Source organism: Prinia subflava, chromosome 4, assembly GCF_021018805.1.
Source record: "Prinia subflava isolate CZ2003 ecotype Zambia chromosome 4, Cam_Psub_1.2, whole genome shotgun sequence".
NCBI lineage: Eukaryota > Metazoa > Chordata > Aves > Passeriformes > Cisticolidae > Prinia > Prinia subflava.
The window spans coordinates 72,996,616-73,011,194 of NC_086250.1; the positions used below are offsets into that span (position 1 = coordinate 72,996,616).

At 49.2% G+C, this 14,579-nt stretch overlaps 1 protein-coding gene across 1 annotated transcript in view; it reads left to right on the forward strand.

Annotated features, from left to right (window-relative positions):
* UBE2H (ubiquitin conjugating enzyme E2 H) overlaps positions 1–14,579 on the forward strand; it is a 48,726-nt gene that overhangs the window by 17,946 nt on the left and 16,201 nt on the right. The window contains exons 2-3 of the mRNA XM_063397166.1: positions 12,898–12,974; positions 13,493–13,567. Coding sequence (XP_063253236.1) covers positions 12,898–12,974; positions 13,493–13,567 — 152 coding nt within the window. The remainder of the gene's footprint in view (positions 1–12,897; positions 12,975–13,492; positions 13,568–14,579) is intronic.

Consider the following 14,579-nt stretch of genomic DNA (forward strand, 5'->3'; position numbering starts at 1 on the left):
GTCTTCCTCTGGAGCACAATGTGTCTTCAGACCTTCCACTTGCAGGAAAATCTGTGCACTTAATCCCTTGGGGAAAGGTCCAAAACCCCCCAGAGGTGCACTAGAGTTAAAATCGCTTTTTTTGCGGGCGAGTTTTGTTCTTGCTGCAAAGGCTGATGGTGGGAGCTGGCTGCAGGAGGAATTGCTGGGATTAAAGCAAGCACCAGCTTGATTTCCTGATAAATTAACTTTCTGCAGGTGGTTTGGTGATGAAATGAACCTTCTGCCCCCGTGTCTTTTTAATTTACATTCTTTTTAATTGACATTGTGAGCAGAATTGCCCAGGTGGGTTGAACGTGGAGCCACCAGGAGCAGGGGAAGGTGTCCCTGCAGGTGGAACTGGCTGGTTTGAGGGTCCTTTCCAACCCAGACCAGCCCTTGGTTCCATTTTTCCATGTGGGGACCACTTGCACTACCCCAGCCTGGAAATTGTGTATATTTGTATTTTCTCGGGGCTGATCCATACAGTGGAATCCCACCTGACCTGGCAGAGAGCCGAGTGATCAACTCAGATTTATTAATTAACCCCTTAAATAGAAATGGCCACGTGCACTGGGCAGGAATGAGGGCCAAAGCCACTTGTGCAGCTTGGCTGTTCCCAGGGATGCTGGATGTGTTTATGGGATGCACTGGGGAAGCCACAGTGCCCCATTGCCCTCATTCCTTTGGGAGGATGAAGAGGATAATTGATTTAATTGCTGTGACAGGGGCACGTTGGATCGCTGCAGGAATTTCTGTACCAATTTCCTGGCGTGCAGGAAACTCCTGCACCTTTTCCTGGGCTGACACTGGGCTGCAGTTTCCTGGTTTGTGGGTTTGTGGTGGTTTTGTGCTGCAGGTGACCTGGAAAGAAGGAAAACTTTATAAAATTTAGCTGTGTCTAACCAGGGTGCTTGTTCCTAAATCACGTGGGGTTTTTCTGCTTTGGTGTGAGAGAAGACAGGGAAATTGTGATTGTTGTAACTGCACCAGGGCTGTGATCCAGGGTTGGAATTTGTGCTAAAAACCCAACGAAATTGTGTGCAAATCCTGCCTGAGCTGCTCCTGTAAAACCTTTTGAACAAAGCCAAGGAGGGGGGAAGCAAATCTGATCCCTCTGGAAGTTCTGGCAGGGAGAGAAGGGAACAAATCCCATCCTCTGGGGTTTGGGAGGGATCTGTGAAAGACACAGCACCCTCAGTGCCCAGCTCTGGAATATTTCCACGTAGCATTGGAAGGATCTCTGCAAAACAACCCCAGAGTGGAGAGAACTCTGCTTTCCTTGGTGCCAGAGGTGCGTGGGGAGCAGGAAAGGGAAAACCCCACTGGATCCTGTTCCTGGCAGGCCTTGGAGAGCTGCTGTAAAGATTTTACCCTGATGCCAGAGGAGCAGGATCCTCACCAGGACTGCAGAGGGTTCCAGAGGAGCCTTTCCAAGGTGGGGCTGTTGCCTCAGCACTTCAGGAAGAATTTTGGGGGCAAGCCCCTTCCCCAGGCTTGATGTTCATCCCCATTTCCCACTGCTTGTGACCTGCTCTGTGCCTTCTCTGCTGCACCTGAGAATCAGAAGAGCAGAATTTCACTTGCTCTTGAAAAAAATTGCATTTTTAATAGCGTTGTGAAAGGAACAAAACCCCTGAGGTGCCTCAGGAATGATCCTCCCTGAAAAAACCACCTGGAGCTGCTGGAGCTTCGTGTGTTCCTTCAGATTGGGTGGTGGGAAATCCACACTGAAGCCAAACCAGGATTTTCTCTGTGTTACTTCAGGTTAAAGGAATTGCAGTAATCTCAAGCCTAATTTCTACATTCAGCTGGCTTTTATTTCCTCCATCCATGCTGGAGAAATCCCAGTGGGTTTGGAGATTTGTTTCAAAGCTCTTTTCTTTGAGGATTGGCAGATAAGAACCAGGAAAGGCTCAGAACTGCTGGAGCTTCTGGCTCAAGCAGCAAAGAATTCTGGAACCAGCAGCTGGGGAGCAGCCTAAAACTGGAGAGGGTGAGTTGAGATTAAATTTTAGGAAGAAATTCTTCCCTGTGAGGGTGGAGAAACCTTGGCACGGGTTGGCTGGGGCTGCCCCTGCATCCCTGGAATTATTCAGGAGCAGCTTGGATGGGGCTTGGAGCACCCTTGGGACAGTGGGAGGTGTCCCTGCCCATGGCAGGGGTGGCACTGGGTGGATTTGAGATCCTTTTACACCCAAATTTTATATTTTGTGACTCTATGGGATATCAGTCGTTCCCTTTTCTTCAGGGGACAAATCACCCCCAAAATATCTTTGGGAGACTTTTCTTCTGTTGTTGGAGCAGAAAACACCTGGGTGGGAGGCAGCTCCCTGCTGGGAGTTTGGATTTTAAAGCAAATTATTGAGGAATTAAAGCTGGAGCAGCTTTGTGAGCACAGAGCTGCCTCATTTTCACTGCCACTGTCCATTTCTGTGGGCTCTGAGTGTGCTTTAGAGGCTGGAATTTCAAACAGTTTGTGCTGCTCAGTTCTGAAAACCATGAGTTAAAAAACCCGGTGCAGGTGGGATCAGGAAATGCATCCCTGAATATTTCCAGTGGGGTTGGAAGGAACTCTGCCAAACAACCCCACGCTGTAGAGAACTCTCTTTTCCTTGGTGTTGGGGAGCAGGACAGCAAAAATCCCACTGCATTCTGCTCCTGGCAGGCCATGGAGAGATCCTGGGCAGGACTTTGGAAGCGTTTCCTCCCCTTGTGATGTTGTAGCAGTTCAAGGTTCACTTTGCTTGTGGGAGCCTCTCCCAGGCCTTTTTTGGCATCCCAAAATCAAGATTTTTCTTGAAACATCCCAGCAGGGAGTGTTGATTAAAGCAGTTCTCAGGATTCCCTGGTTTTACCCTCCTTAAGCCAGCGTTAGGCAGTGTTAGGCTGGAGTTTAAGCTGAGGATCAGCAGCTTCTCCCTCAGCCTCTGTGGTCCAATTCAGCATTTTCTGCAGGCAAGGAGAGATCTGGCAATGGGCAGCAGAGAGGATGTGCAGTCTGCCTCCAGAACTGGACCTGCTCCATGCCAAAGCTAAATTTAAGCTTAAAATATTTCCTTTGACACTTTCTCCTTCCTGCCACCAAACTCTTTTATCTTGTTTAAAATCAAGACCTTGGCATAATTCTAGGTGTTTGTTTCTTTTTTCCTAAATAAGCCCTTGCCAAAGCTCAGCTCTTGGCTCCTCTGCCTCTGCTTTGAGTGCAAACATCTCATCCCAAGGGTTTTCCAGCAGGAGGAGATGGATGTTTGTCCCTTTGGGGTTTCGTGTCACAGTTGCTGAGGTGCTTTGAGGCAGTTTCTGAATGACTGGGGAGGTTTCTGCGAGTGAAAAAGCATTTTAATAAAATCTACAAAAACCCAACCCAAATTCCCCTTGAGGGAAAAAGCCACATCTTAAAATAATACTTTTTTTCCCCCCCGAAGACTAAATTTGAGAAGTATTTGAATATGTCAGAGCAATCTGCTTTTAAGAGACCTGCTGCATTCTTGTAAATCCTGTGATGAGGCCCAGCCCCAAAATACATTTAAATCTTGGGCTTGGTGTCGGGTCTAGCCCAGGTCTGGGGTCAGGCTCAGTTTCACAACCTGGGTTTCTCTTTCACAAGAGTTTCAGCACTTCTCGAATCCTCCCAAGGAGGAAATGAGCCATTGCCAGCACACCTGGAGAAAAAGCAAAGATTGTATTTTCCCCTTCTGCTGTTTCTCTGAAAACACACTTGAAATTTCTGCCTGCTTTGAGAAGTTGATTGTTTGTACACGAAACAATTCCACCAGTGTGTCCCATCTCCATGGAAACCTTGTCTGGGTGGGAGCTTGGAGTGATGCAGATATTAAATGATATTCAGCTCAGGGACAGATGTGTGGCCACCAAAAAATCCTGGAGCCAGCTCGGGCTTTCCCCCTGAGCAGTGAATTCTTGTGGTTCCTGATTATTTCCAGCTCTCAGGGAATTCTCCTGGGAATCTCAAGCATCAGGTCAGAGTCGAGTCCTGGGGATTTTTTTGTCTCTCCAGTTATCCCAGAGAAGTCCTCATTGCAGTTCTCTCCCTGTAGGATCCATTTGAGGAGTTTGCTCATTGACAGTTGCTTCTAATTAGGTGTTAATTGCACCTCTTGGATCCCTGCTTGGCTTTTCCTGAGATTTAAGGAAATCTTGTGCTCGTGGAGGTGGCTCTGTCCCTGTGGTCACACACGGGGACATCACCTCAGCTTTGTTGATCCCAACTCCCTTCCATCACATCCAATCCCTTTAAAATTCCTGTTCCAACTTCTTCTCACCTTGACTAAGGCATCTCCCTGCCAGGGAGTTTATCTCATATTTAAACTCTTGGATTTTATCTCATATTTAAAGGGATTCTGATCCATTGATGGCGTGGAGGGAATTCCTGGTGCCACCACTGCAATTCAATATTGGCCCACCCTGTGGAAGCTGGACACAGTTCTGGACAAGTCTGTTCCAATCTGTATTTTCTAAGGCAAAAAATGAAATACAGGATCATGGAATCATTTTAATTGGAAGAGACTTTTGAGATCTTTGAGTCCAGCCAGTCCCAGCACTGCCAAGGCCACCCATGTCCCCAAGTGTCCCCAAGTGCCACATCCACAGGGCTCTGAAATCCCTCCAGGGATGGGGACTCCACCCCTGCCCTGGGCAGCTCATTCCAGTGCCTGACAACCTTTCCATGGAGGAATTTTCCCTAAAATCCCCCCTAAGCTTCCCCCGAGGCCATTCCCTCTCCTCCTGTCCCTGTTCCTGGGAGCAGATCCCAAATCCCCCCGGCTGTCCCCTCCTGTCAGGAGCTGTGCAGAGCCACAGGGTCCCCCTGAGCCTCCTTTGCTCCCTCTGAGCCCTTCCCAGCTCCCTCAGGAATTCTCCAGACCCTTCCCAGCTCCCTCAGGAATTCTCCAGCCCCTTCCCAGCTCCCTCAGGAATTCTCCAGACCCTTCCCAGCTCCCTCAGGAATTCTCCAGACCCTTCCCAGCTCCCTCAGGAATTCTCCAGACCCTTCCCAGCTCCCTCAGGAATTCTCCAGACCCTTCCCAGCTCCCTCAGGAATTCTCCAGACCCTTCCCAGCTCCCTCAGGAATTCTCCAGACCCTTCCCAGCTCCCTCAGGAATTCTCCAGACCCTTCCCAGCTCCCTCAGGAATTCTCCAGACCCTTCCCAGCTCCCTCAGCCCCTCCTGGGGCTCCAGACCCTTCCCAGCTCTCTCAGCCTCTCCTGGGGCTCCAGACCCTTCCCAGCTCCTTTCCCTTCCCTGGATAAAAGTCCAGTGTGTACCTGCCTTCTGTTTTTTCCCTTTTTTAAGGGAGTAACAGAGAGTTGGGGAGGGCAGTGAATGAATTTATTTCCCATAGGAAAGGGCAGTGCTGCTCCATCCAGCGTGGATTGGGATTCACCTTGTCCTCCTGTGGTGCTCCTGGTGAAGGAGAAGCAGATTTGGAGGCTGGAGTGGAGGAAAATGCTGACTTGGTGTGTGCTGGCTTCAGGGCAGCCAACTCGTCTGCAAAGCGTCTCCAGGGAAAAGCTGACTTTTCCTTCTACCTTTTCCTTATTGCTCCGGTTTCTTGGCACGAAGATGGGTGGAAATCAGCCAGATGTAAATCAGCAGGAGCTCCAAAGAAAGCAAGGCAGGCTGGAGCTTTGCTGGAACAGCATTTCCCAAATCCCTGCTCTTATCCAAAAAGCCTTTTTTGCTTCCCAGGAAAGTGCTTCTTGATGGGGTCAGTGTGACCAAGGGCTTTGTATGGGGGAAGTTTGCCATCCTTATGTGAAATTGGGAGGGCTGCCTGTGGAATAATTGAAGAATTCTTTTTTTGTGTGTGATTTCTTCCCTCAGGCAGGTAAAACCTGGTGGAGAAGTGGCCAGGAAGGTTTTTTTTTCCGAAGCAAAGCTGCGTTTCCAACAAGAGAACTCTTGTGTGCAGTAAAATGAAGACTCAGCAGGCAGGCACAGGTTGCTGTTCAGTTATTAATTCACAATTTCTGCCCTTCCAGGGCGTTTTTTGGCAGCAAACAGAGCTGGTGTTGCCTTGCAAGGAGTGAAACCCCCGTGTGCTGAGGTGTCCCTGGTTCAGGAGTCACAGGGGTCAGGAGAGCCAAGGGAAAGGTTTTTGTCCTCTGAGCTTTCCAGGAGGGCTTTGCTGTCCTTTTCTTCTGTATTCTGTGGCATAAATATCATTTCTGTGGCTTTCAGAGCTGGGGGATTCCTGGAAAAGTCCAGTTCAGAGTCACGGAATCCCAGAATGGTGAGGATTGGAAGGGACCTTAAAGATCATGGGCAGGGACATCTCCCACTGGCCCAGGCTGCTCCAACCTTTCCTTGGACATTCCAGGGCTCCAGGGATTCTCTGGCAATTCCATTCCAGGCAGGAATTCCTGCCCAAGATCCCATCCAGCCCTGCCCTCTGGCAGTGGGAGCCATTCCCTGTGTCCTGTCCCTCTGTCCCTTGTCCCCAGTCCCTCTGCAGCTCTCCTGGAGCCCCTCCAGGCCCTGGAATGTTCTGGAAGCTCTCCCTGGAGCCTTCTCCTCTCCAGGGGAGCATTCCCAGCTCTCCCAGCCTGGCTCCAGAGCAGAGGGGAGCTTTGGAGCCTCTCTCTGTCTCCTCCAGCAGCTCCAGGTTCTGCTGGTGACTCCAGAGCTGGATCCAGCTCTGCCCGTGGGGTCTCACGAGGGCAGAGCAGAGGGAGAATCCAGAGGAAGGAAAATTGGGATTTACCCCAGGAACATGAGGATAAACCCCAGGAACGTGAGGATAAAGCCCAGGAACGTGAGGATAACCCCCAGTGATGTCACCCCAGTGGTGTCACCCCAGTGGTGTCACCCCAGTGGTGTCACCCCAGGAATTGTTCACCAGAACATCCTTGGCAAATAACAAACCTGGGGCTGGTGCTAGAAAACCCCTTTGCTTAAAAAGGGAGAAACTGAGGGTGCCCTGTGGCAGTGAGAATTCCTGGCTTGAGGAAAACCTGTGGATTTTAATGTTGGAATAATTTTAGCCTGGAGTTCTCAAGGAGTTTGCAACAAATCAGGTGCTAAAAATCCACCTCTCGCTGCTCCAACACAGCTTTTTTGTGGCCTCTGTAACCTTTTTGACTTTTAAAAGTCCTTTTTTTTCTGATGTCCTGCAGGCCTGGAGGAGCCCGAGGGAAGTGAAATGTGCAAAACCGGCAGGGAAAACAGGGATAAAGGGAAAATAAGGATAAATATTCCTTAAAGCATCCAAGCCCCGGCGCTTTCTGGGAGGGGCTGAGCTGAACTTGCCCTTTGCTGCCCACGTAAATCCTCCCTGCTGCTGCTGCAGCTCATCTGCCTTTGTAAGAAAATAAATATAATTAACCATGGGCCGCACTAATGGAGGTAATTGATGTTGCAAAACGCCTGCAAAAGCTTCAGAACGATTCACACCTCGAGTTCCCAGAGAACAGGTGGTGTGAAGCTCTTGACAATGGAAAAAAATCAACTGGCTGAGTGTTAATCTCATTTTGAAATCGCCTTTTACCACAAAATACCGAGAGTTATTTGCTCAAAGGTTCTCTGCTTAGGTGGCAGAGCTGCATGATTTTTTTTATTATTATTTTTATTTTAATACATTCAGGTGTGGTGTTTGGTTTTCCCTCAAATCCAGGATGATTTCTCTGGTGATGTTCTTCACCTGTAGACAAATGTCTAAATAAGAGAGGAGGTGACAGAGATCCTTAAAAAGGATTTAATTCCTTTTCATGACCCTCAACCCGTCCTTCACTTCAGCTGTAACCTCCAGATAAATCCACAACTTTATTTTTCCACGGCACATTCCAGCTTTCTGCTCCTCTTTGGCTCAGGGCTGCTCGTGGCCATTTGTCTTGCTCGCTGAATATTTTTAGCTGGAAACTCATTTTCCCAAGCTTGTAACTAATGTTAATTTAAAAGAAACTTAATGAAAGGATTTTTTTTTTTTAGTTAAATGTTTGCCAGGAAAAAGCCACTCAACCCTGTGAACAGACAGACCATCTGTAGGCCATGATGTTCATCTGGGATTTGGGGAGATCTGGGTGTGAAGTCAAATCCTAACAATTTTTTTTGTTTTTAATTTGTTGCTGCAGGGGAAATCCAGCCCTGCAGTGGTGGGTGGCCCTGTGTGAGGATGAGGAAATGGGAATTTGACCCTGGAACAGGCAAATCCACAGTGGCCACTTTGTCCTGACTCATGGCCACATCTTCACTCTCCGGATTTCAAAGGTTTTGTGGGGGTTTTGTCCCGATGTAGAAAAAACAAAATGCTTTAAATTGCTTTTTATTCTGGACTGAGGAAATAATTTCCTACGAGTTCAGGCCTGGAATCAGAGCCTTGATCCTGGCAGGGAGCTGGAATGTTCCTGTCCCAGGGCTCTGGGATGTTCCTGTGCCAGGGATCTGGAATGTTCCTGTCCCGAGGATCTGGAATGTTCCTGTGCCAGGGATCTGGAATGTTCCTGTCCCGAGGATCTGGAATGTTCCTGTCCCGGGGCTCTGGAATGTTCCTGTGCCAGGGATCTGGAATGTTCCTGTCCCGGGGCTCTGGAATGTTCCTGTGCCAGGGATCTGGAATGTTCCTGTGCCAGGGATCTGGAATGTTCCTGTCCCAGGGATCTGGAATGTTCCTGTCCCGGGGATCTGGAATGTTCCTGTCTCAGGGATCTGGAATGTTCCTGTGCCGGGGATCTGGAATGTTCCTGTCCCGGGGCTCTGGAATGTTCCTGTGCCAGGGATCTGGAATGTTCCTGTCCCGGGGATCTGGAATGTTCCTGTCCCAGGGCTCTGGAATGTTCCTGTGCCAGGGATCTGGAATGTTCCTGTCCCAGGGATCTGGGACGTTCCTGTCCCGGGGATCTGGAATGTTCCTGTCTCAGGGATCTGGAATGTTCCTGTCCCGGGGATCTGGAATGTTCCTGTGCCAGGGATCTGGAATGTTCCTGTCCCAGGGCTCTGGAATGTTCCTGTGCCAGGGCTCTGGAATGTTCCTGTCCCGGGGATCTGGAATGTTCCTGTCCCAGGGGTCTGGAATGTTCCTGTCCCAGGGATCTGGGATGTTCCTGTGCCAGGGCTCTGGAATGTTCCTGTCCCAGGGATCTGGGATGTTCCTGTGCCAGGGATCTGGAATGTTCCTGTGCCAGGGCTCTGGAATGTTCCTGTCCCAGGGATCTGGGATGTTCCTGCTCAAATCCACAGCTCATTTGGTCTTGGAGCTCCTGACACACTTCAGGCACTGGATTGGGAGCTGAAAGATTCCCTTGGCTCTCTCCTAGGAGCCCTTCCAAGCTGATATTTGAAAAGAAGCTTCCAAAGCATCCTCTCAATATTCCCAGCATTTCCTGCTGTTAAAATTCTCTCCATAATCCTGGGACTAAGATAATTTATCTTCAGGTCCTCAGGACTCACTTCTCACTGCTGTGGCTTTTGAGCTTAGAAATTTGACTCATATCCAGATTTTTCTCCCTTCCCTCGACTTTTTGCCGGCTTTTTTTGGCACCAGGTCCACTTTGCATGCTGAGGTGATGAGGAGATAAAAGCAGCAGGGCCAGAAGTCTTGGGAGGGTTTTGGGTGATGGTTTGGAAATGTTTGAGGGCGTGAGATGTGTTACAAGCTGGGTTTGTAGCTGTGAGCTCGACTCCGTGTCCTGCTGTGGGGACAAGGGCTCCTTCCAGGATGAACCCCTGGAATCAGGAATGTTAAAAGTCTTTAGCCATTAATTGCTTGGTTTTTTGTAAATTTGACTGATGGAAAGTGCACTGAAGAGAGAATGTGGGTGCAGAGAGGGTGGACTAAAAGGTCCAAAATGGTCTTCCAAAATAGTCTTCCAAAAAAATCTGGATGTGTGATTGAATTCCTGGGGGCTTTGTGCATCAGTATCCAATGGAAGGAGCAGCTGGGAATTCTGGACACAGACACATCAATCCCAGGAGAAGCGTGTGGAGATCACCTTAATTGTGGGAATCTTGCTCCAAGTTCTGGTGCTCCTTTCCTGGGGTTTCCCAGAGCTCTGCTCGCTCTGCTGAAGACCTGGAGCGTTTCTCATTCCTGGGAGTTCCTTGGAATCGCTGCAGGATCTCCTGGATGCAGGAGAGGACATTCCACGTGCCCTCAGCATTGTGGATCTCCAGACAGCTCCTGGATCCAATCCCAGCGTGTTTGGGACAGAATTCATCTGAAATTTGGTTGTGAGATTTTCGCCTTGCAGAAAAAAGGCAGCGTGAGCTGAGGGAGCAGTTGGATCAGAGCCTGTGTTCTTCACTCCCAGATACATCCCCGGGAATTGTGGTGGAGCTTTCCCTGGGAATGTGGCCTGGATGCTGCTCCAAACGTGTCCTTGTGCTGCTGGTGGCTTCCCTGGGACGGTCTGTGGGATGGAGAAGCCTGGAAAATTCGGCTTGCCTCAGATTCCTGGATTCCCCAGAGCCCCAACTTCTGAAGTGACAGTCTCCTTTCCTGAGGAATTCCTGGAGATGGGAGAAGCTGGTAGGGTGGAAATGTTCTCTCTGTAACAGCTCCATGCAGCTCTCCCTGAGTGGTCTCATCTCCAGGATTTCACATTCCTGGGCATCTTTTCCTTGGTGGAGAAGGGAGAGGGCAGATGGTTCACCCTGGCTGTGTTGGTACCTCAGCTCACCTGGAATTCACCTCATTCCAAGGAAAAGGGGCTTTCCCAGCTTTTGGGGAAAAGGCCTTTGTTGCTAAAATTCACTTTATTTTCAGTCTGTGCTCAGTTCTGGAGTCAGGGAATGCTTTGGGTGGGAAGGGACCTTAAAGATTGTCCAGATCCAGCCTGGCCTGGGACACTCCAGGGATCCAGGGACAGCCCCGGCTGCTCTGGGAATTTGTGCCAGGGTCACACAGGGAAGAATTTCTGGCATCGTGTCCATAAACAGCATGGGTGTTCCCAAACCTTTCATCCCAATATTTCTCCCTTTCTTGAGCCTAGTTCACTCACTGATTTTTTTTTTTTTTTTGGTAGGAATTTTAGATTTGCCACAACAGGGTTCATTCAGATACGGCCCTGTGTGGCTCATGAATATTTTTTGAATTTGGCAACACCAGGATTGAGCCTGAGTATGGAAAACTCGGCTTTAATTTACACTTGGCATTAACTCAGGGAGCTGAGGAGCACCCCAGGCTGGGTGAGCTGGTTTTTATTAAGCAGGGCTTGATTTAGTCCAAAGTAAAACCATTTGTGTTTAAGCTGGTCCGTGAAGCTGCTGTGGGTGTGAAAATCCTCCAGTATTAAACATTCCCTGGGCCATCATTGCACACAGCGGGACCGTGCAGGAGTTTGGGAACCTGGAATGGTTATCCAGGAATTAAGGAATTTAATTGAAGTTTAATCTAAGGAATTAAACTTCAAAACTTCCTGCTGTGGTACTGAGTGACACTGGTGACAAATGTCCCTCAGCACCAGGACTGAAAGCAGCCACGACGCTTCCCTGGGAGGTTCCTCCCCAAAATCTGGAGCAATTCTGCTCTTCCCAGAGATTCCCGTTGGATTTTAGCAGGAAAATCACTTGCACTGAGGGCGTTTCTGTTTCCCTCTGCCCTTTGGGAGCTGCTCCTGGGCGATGCCGGGTGCACCGAGCTCCTGGCCGTGGAATTTTAGGACATTTTCTGAAGAAAATTTTCTTTTCTGAAGAAAATCCTGCATCCAAAACAAACAGCTGTAAACTTTTCCCTCTCCCCGTGAGAGCGAGGGGAGGAGGTTGTGGTGTCCAAACCCTTTTGGAGCTGACACTGTGGGAAGAATCTGTCCAATCTGGGATTTATTGTGCCTGAGGAATTGTAGTAAATCCCAATGGACCCCTCAGATGGGATTTGGGACTCCTCACAAAATTTCCAGCGGCGCTTTGGGATGCAGGAGCCTCACACAGCTCTGAAATCCAGCAGATTTTATAGGTTATCATTTGAGATCAGGCTCTGAGGTGGGAATTCTTTGTTCCTGGTGGTTGGGAATTCCCAGTGGGTTGGGAATATTTCAGTGTGTGCCCAGGTATCATCGAGGTCCAGGGAGGAATTCCTGCAATCCCAGGGAAACTTGGAGCCATGAGAGCAGGAAACCTTTTCCATCCGAGGGGGGAAAAAAAGGGGAATCTGCCTTTGGTTCCCTGGAGCTGGAACATTCCAAGCTCGTGCTGTGATGGGAAGGATCTCGTGTGAAATATTCCGTGCTCAAATGGGAGCGGCCTCGGTGCTGCAGAGCCCAAGTTCAGGTGGGAACAAACCTTGGATTTTCTCCTGTTCCTTGGAATTCTTATCCAGACCACTGATGAAAGGGAATTGCTGTGGGATGTTATTCCCAATCCATTAACCCTGATTTACAGCCGAATTCCTCATTAGGCTTCAGCCCTGAAACACCACCACTAATTGTCTTAACGGGGTGGAATAAAGATTTCCTGCCTTTCCCTTTGTTTTCCCTTCTTCCCGAGGTGCTGTGATTCCTTCAGTTGTTCTTTTCAGCCAGACTGGGGAGTTTTTTTGGTCTTGAAAGTCAAATTAACGTGAGATTGCCACGATTTGCATGGGAGCTGTGAGGGGAAAATGGAATTTATGGGAGCAGGGGCTCGGGGCAGGCTCGGTGTATTTATGTATTTATTACAAACACATCCCAAATCTGATTTTTGGCCCTGCAGGAGGGGATGGAAAACTGAGGATTCATCCCAAGATTCCTCAGGGCAGGGGAGGGTGGGGAATTGGCTTTTCCCAACGTCATTGTGGTCACTTAGATGTGTCAGGACACTGAAATTCCACGTGGGGCTGGGGATATTTGGAATATTGGGGTCACGGGGCTTTGGGTGAATTCCTTGAAGCTGAGCAGATGGGTTTTGCTTCCCAAAAATGAATGTTTTTCCTTGACTGGCTGCATCAGGATCGAGAGCAAACACGAAGTCACAATCTTAGGAGGACTCAACGAATTTGTCGTGAAGTTTTACGGACCACAAGGAAGTAAGTAAGGACCCTGCCCTTCCAGAAAACAGGCCAGTGGCTTGTGGGGAGTGAGGAAATGACATTCCAGAGGGGAAGAGAGGGGCAAATCCAAGGGGGATGGAGAGAAATCCAGGGAAGGCTCATCCTGGAGAGCAGCTGTGAGCATGGACATGGACAGACCCCATCCCTGGAGCTGGGTGCTGCCTCTGGAAAACTCCTTCAGCATCCCTGAGCTTTCCTAGACCTGCCAAAACTTGCATCAGGCATGGGAATTTCCCTGGAATTTCCATTAAAATGGCTTTTCCACCTTAATTCAGCACCACCTCCAAAGGTAAGGAGATGATCCCAAAGTGCCCGGTTTGAATCCGGTGTCTTGGTGCCGAGATCTTTTCCAGGATCAGAGCAGGAAAAGGCTTTTCCCTCACCCCCAGTGGAGCTGGGTGTTATTCCAGGGATGTTTTTTCCTCAGTGCTCTGGTTCTGTTTATCCTCTCCTCGGCTGTGGAGTGTCTCATTCCTGCTTTTCCTCCCTTGCAGCACCATATGAAGGCGGAGTGTGGAAAGTTAGAGTCGACCTTCCTGACAAATACCCCTTCAAATCCCCATCCATAGGTAACAAAAACTCATTTTCCATCCAAATCGTGTGGTTTGTGCCTCAGGTTTGCAGGTGGAGTGGGACCTGTGCAGTGGAAGGACTTTAAGTCTGCAAAATGTTTTTATTGGATTTAAGATCCCAAGCAGAGAGGAATTTTGGGCTTTGGAAGGAGGAGGAGCTGGGAGTGGGATTTGGCTGCGTGTTTGTGTGTTGGTCAATTAAATCTTTATTCAATGAGATTTCAATTTTAATAATAAATCCACTTATTGTGGTGTGGTGGAGCAAACCCCACAGTTCAGGGTCTTGGGGAGAACCCAACTTTTGGGGTTTTCTGTCCAAAAGTGGATGGAAGTTGTTCCATGGAGCCTCTTGGAGCAGGGAATAGGTGTGTGGAAGAACTGAAAAGCAGAGATTTATCCCCAAAAATGTGCTGGCTTGGCTGCTCAGGCCTGTTTCACCTTGGAGAGCAATAGGAAATTGGAGCAGGAAATGGTTTTTAGCTTGGATCCATCCTTGGGGAGCAGGAAACCACCTCGGATGTGTTCAGGATCCCAACTTGAAGCCCTTTCCAGCATCAGCATCCTCCCTTGGAGCTGACAGAAAGTCCTGGCTGCCTCCAAACCCCCCTGAGGCTCAGATTTGATTTTGGAGCTCTGTGGGATGAGAAATCCTGTTCCAGGTGGGAATTGTGCCTTTTGGGAGAGGCTGGTGCTGTTCATACACCATCCTTCACCTTTATTTTGATTTTTTTTTGGTTTGAAACCTTCTGTGAACCCCAGAAATGTGCAAACAGCTGAGTAAAAACACAGAAATTCCAGCTCTGAGGAGCCTTTTCTTCCTCCTGAGTCTCTCTCTTAGAGAGAGGCACATTCCAAGTGGGAATTCCAGTCCTTCCCCTCTTCCCAAGTGCCACAAACCAGTGCAAAACTGGTTTTCAACCAGGCTTGGGAAGGATCTTAAACCTCCCCCAGTTCCAGAACCTTCCACGGTCCCAGGGTGCTCCAACCCAGCCCAGGCTGGCCCTGGACG